At 45.0% G+C, this 10,202-nt stretch overlaps 1 protein-coding gene across 1 annotated transcript in view; it reads right to left on the bottom strand.

Annotated features, from left to right (window-relative positions):
* The window catches only part of ATIC (5-aminoimidazole-4-carboxamide ribonucleotide formyltransferase/IMP cyclohydrolase), a gene marked incomplete at its 5' end in the record, with an annotated part of 22,982 nt that extends 13,288 nt beyond the window's left edge, over window positions 1-9,694 (bottom strand). The window contains 7 exons of the mRNA XM_010195149.1: window positions 1-85; window positions 1,787-1,943; window positions 2,062-2,213; window positions 3,555-3,643; window positions 6,569-6,635; window positions 7,711-7,787; window positions 9,568-9,694. Coding sequence (XP_010193451.1) covers window positions 1-85; window positions 1,787-1,943; window positions 2,062-2,213; window positions 3,555-3,643; window positions 6,569-6,635; window positions 7,711-7,787; window positions 9,568-9,694 — 754 coding nt within the window. The remainder of the gene's footprint in view (window positions 86-1,786; window positions 1,944-2,061; window positions 2,214-3,554; window positions 3,644-6,568; window positions 6,636-7,710; window positions 7,788-9,567) is intronic.
* Window positions 9,695-10,202: the final 508 nt, after the last annotated feature.

Raw genomic sequence — 10,202 nt, 5'->3', positions numbered from 1 at the left:
CCCAATGCCTGCTTGAGTTCCTTCACCAGCTGCCAGGCATTGAGAGCATCACACAGGTTGATGAACCCTGGAGAGCCATTCACCACTGTAAACGCAGCACAGGAATAGACACATTAAAGCAGGCAGACCCCTCTCCCCAGAGTCTGGAAAGCAAGCAGAAGAGATTTCTCCCACCAAGATCTGAAATCACTACAAATTGTTCTTGTTAAATGACTCTGGCTCCTCAGCAACCAGTTAAGTGCCCTGAAAAGCTTCAGTGACTTGTGAGGAATGCACAGGCTTGAGACTCAGGAGATCCAAACACAATTTTCTTCCCTACCAGAAGCTGCTGGTATGACCTTGAGGCAAGACACGCTGTCCCCAGGCACCTCCCCTCTTGTGAAAGGGGAACAAAAGCAGAACATTGCCCCTTATGCTCTTTGGAACAAGAGCCACCTCTTTCTGAGGGAGCCTACCAGAGCTTGATTTTGACCAAGGTGCATAGGCAGTGCTGACAGGGAAGAACACAGAAAGCACATCCCCTGTGCCCTACCAGGTAGATTTATTTACAAATCTAGCAAGTAGATTTTGTATAGCAACTACTGTATCTGATTCCACAAAGTACTCTGGCACCAGCCAAACTTTAACCACATGTTGTATCTAACTGATGTCAACAAAACCACTCACAGCCATGAAATTTAGGGCAAGCTTTTAGCAAAATGCTTCACCTGGTCCTTCCATCAGAAATTGATGTCAAGAGTAAAAGCCATTTAAGTCTCTCTCAAAATCTTTTGCCCAGGCCCTGCACAAAGAACTGCTCATACTGACATGGCAGAACTGTGAGCATTTCAGGAGATGGGAGAAAATGATCATTTCAGTAATAGTCCATGGCCAGGGCAAGTGAACATAGTGTTGTTCTGCTGCCATACTGGGAAGAAGACTTGCAAGCAAATCAATTTCCAGGGCAGGCATGGAAAAGCTTCCTAAGACATCCCAGAAATGAAATAAGGAAATTCTGCAACACTAAGCTTTGCTGTCTGTTCAACAGGAGAATGTCTGCACACAAGGCAGAGCTCCTTTTAATGGTGGTGAAAACCAATCTCAAGGACAAGAGCATCCAGATTTTCTTTCTCTCCAAAACAGGGGTTTCCCCTCACTGTAACACTGCTGAGTGGAACATGCTGTAAAATGGTAGAGAGACACACCAGACTTGCCCCAAACTCTTGTGAGTGAGACTACTATCCCTTCCTTCTGCCACCACTAGCAGAAGCAGCCTTCTATAAAACTGAGGTACTAAACCTCTGCTCAAAACCATCAATGAAAAAGAACAAAACCCATTCAAACCTAGAGAACAGCAGCTTGGTTTCTAGACAGAGTAAATGGTGACACAAAAAGATTGGGATGATACTAAGTAAGGAAAATGGGAAGAACAAAGCATCTTAAAAGGATGGTAAAGTTTTCCTTTGCAAAATCTGGATCTGATGTCAAGCAGAAGGTGCACTACATAAATCTGTCCAAAGTGTCTTCAGTGTGGACACACAATCTTACACCAACAGAAGAACACCAAGCTACAATAAGTCTTGTGGGGGCCAGCAGGCAAGCTTGTCTGTCTCACAACTCAATCTTTTCATGGAAAAGTTAGTGCCACTCAGTAATAAAGTAGTTGTTAAAGCACTGCTGGCCATCCCTGGACCATCTTGGTACAAGACGGTGTATCAGTTCTAAAGACAACCTGCAAACAGACCCGACCACCTCCCCTCCTAGCTACCCGAGAGCTCCCTTTCAGCCAGCATGGCCTAGGCCTTACCTGTCAGGGGAAGCTTAGATCTCGTAGTGTAGAGCTGTGCAGGACTCTGGTGAGGATTCATGCCATACCTCAGGGGCAGCTGGGACACACCTTTGCTGTACTCTTTTCTGAAGTAGTCAGAGATGGCTGCATCATACTGAGCAGTGTGGGTGAATGCCTGGGGACAGAACAGGGGACACTTGTCAACTTACAAAGTATTTGATGTTAAAAGAACTGAATAAACAAAAGGCAAATTATTCTGATCTAGCCCCTCGCTGCACGCAAACACGACCAACCTTCAGTGCAAGGTGATGCCTGGTTTCCACAGAGGTATCTTTGTCCCTTGATGTTGCCATCTCTTTAGCTACTATAGAGTAGTCTGCAGGGTCACATACAACTGTCACACGGGCATGGTTCTTGGCAGCTGCCCGCAGCAAGGCAACTCCTCCTGCAAGAGAAGGATGGAGGCATGAGATACTTCCCTTCTGGACACAGCATAGTAAGAGCTGCATCTGAGGGGCACATAAAGAAGGGACATGCACCAACTCATCATTTGGGCCAGATGAATGTGTTCCCAGCAAAAAGAATGGATAGTCAGAATGCTTTTAAAAACAAACAAGGCTAGTGAGTTTGACTCAATCCACCAGTGAAGGTGTGCACTGAATGGCCTTTGCAGATACAGGCACAGCTGCAGGGGCAAGAAAACATGGGCTAAACAATGAGCAACTGAAGCACGAATGCCTTCAAGCAGCACAGCCACATCCTGAAGAGGATGGCTGTCCCCAAATATTGCTTAAGCACCATCTTCTGCAACACTGAGCTGTGGAGAGGTCGACAGGAAGGTTTACTTCTATGCTGCTAAGCAACTGAGGTTCTCAAATCCCTCTGCAAATATTAATGAATCCTGCTCTGGTTCTCTGTGTAAACTAAAATGCCACGCTTGTCCCTTAAATCTGACTCTGCACAGCTACTACAACCCTTTAAATCATACAAGATACTAGGCTGTTGCAAAGGAAATGTAGAGCCTGGCACTGCTACACACAGAACAAGTACCACTCCATAAAACATTTAATAGAGAGTTCTTATAGGCATCATTTGGATCAAACTACTGCAAGAAAATTCAATCCCATCCAACCTCATGGCACAAAACTGAGCCTGTTCTGTTCACAATCTGCCAAGCAGAGATGCTGCAGTGAAGGAAAGGCAAAGCCTTTTGGGGTTAACAGCTAGCAGGAAGAGCAAAACTGCTGATGATACAGGTGTATGTGCTTCCAAACTCAGGTACTACTTACTCTCTTACATCTGCAGACCAAGACCTTTCCTTGTAATGGCTTCCTGGTATTAAGTTCTCAGCAATCCCCAGAGAACTTTCAGTGGTTCAGCTTTTTTCTCTCTAAAGCTCTTGGGTTTTGTTTTTATTTTTATTATGCACTCAGAGGCTGCAAGAGGTTTAAGCTGCTCTCTGTGTTTCAGGAGGAAGCATGCTCCACCTGGCCTTTCCTAGCACAGCCCTCTACAGTACATCGGGCTTCTTCCTTTGAGCAGGGCATGGCTTGCCCTCCTATGCAGCATGGCTTGCCTGTCTGTTACAACAGCCATTTGTCATCTTAATCGTATGTCTGCTTAAAAGCAATGATGTTTACCCAACTATACTTTCAGTCTGTTCCTTTAGCAGACCTCCTGTTTGAGCGTGCAAGGTCACCAAGCAAAAAGAAGAGACCTGAGACCTCTTAAAGACCAGAGCCATCAAGTTTGACTGGAGAATAGATTAGCTCTCCCTTTAACTTACCAATATCAATCTTTTCCACTGCCTCTTGTACAGTTACATTCGGAGAGGATACAGTCTTCACAAAGGGGTAGAGGTTACACACGACGACTCTGAGAATTGAGGGGAAAAGCAGGGTTACTCAATGAGAAAAACAAAGGCCAAACTGGGCTTAGAATGCACCAGGTACTACCAGTGCTTTTATGGTGGTGTCTATCACATCAGGGAAGAACATAAAACCCGGTAGCCAAGGCTTCTTTCTCTATAACACTTCAGTCAGTGACACTCGGCCAAAGGCCAAATGATGTTACAACGGTGAAACAGCACACACATTATACAGTTTGACTGAACTCGGTGCATTAAACAATGTTACAGCGGCTAGAACCACAATTGACAGAAGTTAGGTAAAAGGAAGAGTTTCTTTAAATACATGGGTCTGTAGTTAAATGTTTCGTGATTTTGGTGAGCAACTTGAGCATTTCAAAGGACCTCAAAGGGGACTCCCAGCACTGCTGAAAATAGGCAGCCACTAACTTTCATAAGAGACTAAGCACCCAGACCAAGGACCATTGCAAACAAAGCATAAACAATGTGATTTTCCACAACTTTTCCAGGAGCAGAAAACAAGCTACACATCACCTTCTGGACTTCTAAAACACCAACAGCATATGAAACCTGAGTGCACCCCACAAAGCCTCTGTGGCACATGAAAGGAGATGAGAGGATTGCCCTCTCAAGGCAAGACTGCAGTCTGTATTCTAGAAAGCATGAAGTAAGAACTTGCCCTGTCCCATCCTACCAGTGCCACATGAACTGCAGTGAACAGAAATATGTGTTTTGACCTTCACAAGCAATGTTTTTAAACCAAGAGAACTAATTTACTCTCTCGATCTGAGCACATGAAGGTATCAAACTCCAGTGCATGCCCAATATGGACAGCAAATTGCTGTGATGCGTACACGTGCATCCAACTTTTTAATATTCCTTTGTTTCCACACTGTGTGAACACAGAATCACAGGAGTTGGAAAGGACCTCAAAAGCTCATCCAGTCCAATCCCCCTGCCAGAGCAGGATCACCCAGACCAGGTCACACAGGAACACGGCCAGGCGGGTTTTGAATGTCTGCAGAGAAGGAGACTCCACAACCTCTCTGGGCAGCCTGGGCCAGTGCTCTGTCATCCTTACAGTAAAGAAGTTTTTCCTCATGTTCAGATTGAACCTCCTATGCTCCAGCTTGCACCCATTGCCCCTTGCCCTGTCATTGGCTGTCACTGAGAAGAGCCTGGCTCCTTCCTCCTGACACTCGCCCTTTACAAATTTATAAACATTAATGAGGTCTCCCCTCAGTCTCCTCTTCTCCAAGCTAAAGAGACCCAGCTCCCTCAGCCGCTCCTCAGAAGGGAGATGCTCCACTCCCTCCATCATCTTTGTGGCTCTGCACTGGACTCTCTCCAGCAGTTCCTGTCCTTGAACTGAGGGGCCCAGAACTGAACACAATATTCCAGATGTGGTCTCACCAGGGCAGAGTAGAGGGGAAGGAGAACCTCTCTGACCTACAACCACCTCCCTTCTCATACACCCCAGGAGGCCATTGGCCTTCTTGGCCGCAAGGGCACATTGCTGGCTCAAAATGATGATGGATTCAAGTGGAAGGGATGATCAGCTTCCAGTATGGTTTTCAGAACCCCCTATGTCTCTAATTTTCCTATACCTTTAATTGTCTATTCTATTGCTAATACTTCTCCCTCCCAGTCCATTCATGCTCCTGACCTGTTGCAAACCATCAGGAATCTGTGGACTTTTAACACTGCTAATGCTTTTATCTGTGGCAATCAAGATAATCAGTATCAAGATTTCCTATCTTGATCTGGGTATGTAAATTCTATGCAACTATGCAAAGATCCTCCTGCTGAGGATCAGCTTCTTCTGCTTCATGTAAGACAACTCAAATCCAAATTATTACTCCAGATGCAAGTATGCTATTAAGTCACTGATGTAAAGGCATCTTAGTCCCCCCACAATTCAGCAGAGCCTGCTTTAATATGCAGCATACTCTGACGAGCCACCACTGCATAGCCATCTATGAGGATTTCTGTGGTTTTAAGTTTCAGGTTTTCAAATTCAGCCTGGAAATCCATCCATCCTAGCCACATCAGTTTTTAAAAGTAATTTTAAAAGCTAAGATGCATTCTGGCCCAATCACCACAGTCAAACCATAGCTCCCATCCTGGCTATATCTACAATTTAGTATGTTCAATTCAGCCATTCACTTCTAAAACAGGAGCTACCCACCAACATAGAATTGATTATTCACAATCACTAGTTAGATGTTAAAACCAATTAGTTAAACATAGCCCCAAACTGCCCTGTGTGCGTGTATTGAGTAAATGCATTCAAACCAAACCAGAAAAAAAATGTTTGTAACGATAGTGCACAAACTGTTACTTCAGTTCCTGTCTGCAGCTCACTTGCTCCCATGATGGCTCTCAGAAAATAAGTTTTTTGTTATCTGTCTGTACAAATGCTGCATGTTCCTGACCTGCTTTTCATGTTTACTCTTTATTTATGTGTTGAAACTCAGTAAATATTATGCAAATATCAAAGGGTATATTTACTAAGCAAGTATTTCAAAATCAGGAACTGTCATCTGATCAACCACCTAGAGCCAAATTTAGGTGAGATGCGCCAGCTTCAAAAGCACTGACTTCAACTTTGCAAGTAGTGTAATGTGGTCCAACATCAACTAAAGTGTCCAAATTCCTAGATAACCAGAAGACATTAAAACCACTGTTCCCTGTGGAAACCACAATGTAACTTTCTTGGTTTAGTTTTCTTTTATTACAAGTGATGAAGATACATCTGTAGAAAGATGTATTTTTAAAATGATAGTATCTCCTGACATGGAAAAGAAAAGAGACTGCAGATCTTCTGGTGTGCAGATGTTACAATCCCTACTGCTCCCATTCACTGGTGCGGACTGGTCTCCAATGTTCACTTTTGATCACTGACAAGTTTCATCACGTCCCCCAACATTTACCTTACAAGGCTGAAATCCTGCTTGTTCATATCAGCATTATCTTCTGGAATATTACGTGCCAAGATGCCTGGTTACAAACAACAATACATGTTTATTCAAAAACCAACTACATCACCAACAAACATGGTTTTAATTCAACATCTTTATTCAGAGTATGCTTTTTTTCCCCTCAGAGATTTTCTACCATAAACGTTCTGATTCTAGTTCAGACAACAGTCCTCAGCCCCTACTCTTTTACCCTATTCCATTTTACTCACTCTGGTTGTTCAGTTTCCATACTAACAGGTTTTTTTTCCCCAATGCCAAATCCTAGAGCATTTCAAGTGCTGAATAGCAACCTCAAAAAGAACTTTATAAGCATTTAGTTGCTACCCTTACAGTACTAAAACTGTAAATAAGGAGTGCGTGGAGAGGAAAAGGGCACTTGCTGCTTATCAGCCAGCAACACTCAAAGCCTAGGAAGCAAAAGCAGCTGTGCCTGTAGCTGAGCAGCAGGGGTGGCTGGCTTGGGTCTTGGAACTCAGTGAAACACGCAGGTGACTGGCTGGCACAGAGCAAGCACCAGCGCAATCCTGGGTCCAAGGTTGTCAGAGAAATTATCTCCAGCCCCCAGGTATGATGGGCAACAGGTTCCATTTGAAGCCTCTCAAGCACCATTACAGGAGATGAAAAAGCAGATGGGTTATGTGCAGATTGACCAATTATCAGACATCTCCCTTGCTGAAGAGGAGCCAGGGAAGATGAGACATGCAGAAATCACCCACTGAAGACTACGCTGTCATGTTCCTTATGCTGCATGCCAGATTTATCCACAGGTTCAATTCAGTGGAGCTCACTGCCTGAACAAGTCTGAAATTGGCTCTCCAAAGAATGTGCAAAGGCATTTACAGAGAAGCCCTGTTACTTGTAGCCCTGGGGAGGAACATCTCTGCTAACTGCAAAGATGCCAGCACAGCAACAAAGGAAGTAATTCAGCCACCGTGCACTTCTCCACCTCATGCTTTTCACCTCTCCTTCTGCTGCTAGAGCAAATCTGTTTTCACTGCCCAGTTCTTCCACGCAACCCTTAAAAAAAGCATCTGCCAACCCCTTCTGCCCACGGATTTATCTTTTAGACTGAAAATGTATTAGCAGAAACATACCAGCATGGACTGCAGGATGAAGGGTTTTCACACGTCCACCTAACATCTCAGGGAATCCTGTCAGGTCCGAAACATCTCTGCTCAACAAAAAAAATACAGCAAGATAATAGATGCGACATACAGACTTAATCTGTAGCCTGAATGTTTATTATTTCCATCAGGGCAGTAATTTACATCCATTGGCAATGCTGGTTCTACTGGAAGATTTAAACCCTAGGAGCTTTGAAGGCAGCAAGGAGCAGGGGAATTAAATTTAGCTTTCTTTTGATCCATCTGTTAAAAAAATATCACCACCTTTCTCTCAATGACAGGAGAGTAGAGGGAAAAAACACATGCAGGATTCTTCTAAACTTCAGTGTCTTGTATCTCAGTAAGAACACAACATATGGAAAGTTTATTACCAAGCTGCTAGGAAAACCCTATGCTGAGAGACGAGGAATACCTCCTTCTTATGGAAGGCTGGGAAGTAGTTCTGAGATGAGGCTGTTTTTATTAGGGTCGGCATCTGACAACTAGTTAGCAAAATGCTGCTAGGTACAGAAGGATTAGTAGAAACAGCCAAAATGTGGGTTTAATGCTTTCTCACTCGTCACGAGATGTTGATCTATATGTTATGCAAAAGCTACGTCTGACAGAAGACAGAAAGGACATTGCTTTCTAGGAAGGGATCCAAAACAAAAAAAAAAATTGTATAAACTTCACTACAACCTCCCTCTATGCCAGAGGGGCAACTGCTTTTCCCCATGAATGGAAATAAAAGTTCACGGGTCACACTCAACTAAGCAGTATGGTTATTTCTCAGATACATTGAAATAACCAAGATAAGCAAATCCTAAGTCAACATGGTTCATAGAGAGAATGGAGGACCACACTCAGAAGAGGCAATACCTCAGTACTCTTCTTCCCAGCTTAGCCAAAACATTTATTAAAGTTTCCCCACTTCCTGTGGCTGTTTATGATGGTAAAGGAACAAAAAATGGGACAGAGAAGGGGAAATGTGACCATCCTTTGCTTCAGGCTTCACAGACAGTACAGCCAAGCAAAGCAATAGGAGAAACATGGCCAAGTACTGGATAACAAGAACAGGGATCTCTGGAGGTGGTGTATAATCACACTGATGTGTCCCAGTGGGCTACCACTGCATTCACTGGAAGCAGAGAAGGAGTCAGTCTCCTTCTCCTGCCGTATCACTGGCAGACTTTTCATCACTGCACTGAAAACAATTCTTATTTGGCAGGAGCTGTTTTTAATTACAGCGTGGAAGAAACTAAAACAAATTTCCCCAGTATCATGGGGATAGTCAAAACAGCTGGTGACTGTATAAGACCCCTCTCAAACACTGGATGCACAACACTTAAAGGCTCTGCCTGAAAAAGCTGACCATCATGCTGGGAAAATTGTTTGTGACAAATGATCTCCCATGAGCTTCAACATATTCCTGACACATGTCAGTCCCGTCCCAGGACCAGGCAAAAATGAGCTTTCACCTGGCTGTGAAGAGCAGCACTAGGGACAGATGACAAATTTCAAGACAACTGATTGTCTCACTGTGAAAAAAGCCTGGCCCAAGGCAGACATGGCATCATCTCCAACACAACGCTGCTGACATCTCTGTATGCTGACCTGCACAGTAACACTCTTTGGCCTCAGTCAACCAACCTTGGGCCAAGAAGGTTCTGAAGTTTGCTTTGGGACAGGTGGTTTGTTTCTGTTTTTCTGGGTTTTTATTTGGAAGGAAAGACTTGCTTTCAGACCAGTTTTCAATCCTTTTTGCTCACAGATGGAGAAAGCAATTTTAAGCAACCTCAGGGCCCAAACAAGCATTTTTGGTGGAGATGTACAGGGAAGCGTCAGTACCTGACAGGCAAGCCAGCATCTCTCAGTGACTTGGCTGTTCCTCCAGAGGCAATTAAACCCAGGCCAAGAGCATTCAGGCTCTTCGCAAATTCCACCAGGTTGGTCTTGTCAGAGACGCTGAGCAACGCTAACAGGTGGGAAAAGCACAAACATTTCGGTTTTAAAAGTGGAACAGAGAAAGAAAACAACAGGATTAAGAGACTGAAGCCTCTATAAGCTCTACAACTTAGGAAACGTCTCTGATGCGAGGTGACTGAGGAGGGGAGGCAGGAGCCGATCACCAGTCCCTCGCTCCCCCATCTCCGCAACAACAAAGTGCGTCCCAGGCGAGACACCGGCGGGAGGAAGCAGCGCTGCGGCGGGACGCCCCCTCACCGTCCTTCCCGCTTTTCTTGCCCGCTCCCCAGGAGTTCAAACGCCCCTTTCACACAGCGGCGGCTGCCCACCAGCCCGGAGGGAAGCCCAGGTATAAGCAGCCCTGAGGGAAGGAAGGTCCCCACACGCACACCTTCCCTCAGGGCACGGGAACTACCGGGTTGGAAGCGGCTGCCCCGTTCTGAGAGGAGCAGCACCCGGGCGCCCCTCGCCTTCCGGGGACGCCCTGTTAGGCTGAACCCGGCAGCGGGGAAACACAC

This window comes from Mesitornis unicolor, unplaced genomic scaffold, assembly GCF_000695765.1.
Source record: "Mesitornis unicolor isolate BGI_N332 unplaced genomic scaffold, ASM69576v1 scaffold4862, whole genome shotgun sequence".
In the NCBI taxonomy this organism is placed as follows: Eukaryota; Metazoa; Chordata; class Aves; order Mesitornithiformes; family Mesitornithidae; genus Mesitornis; species Mesitornis unicolor.
The sequence above is the reverse complement of the archived record's forward strand: the minus strand, read 5'-3'. Positions and strand labels throughout refer to the sequence as shown.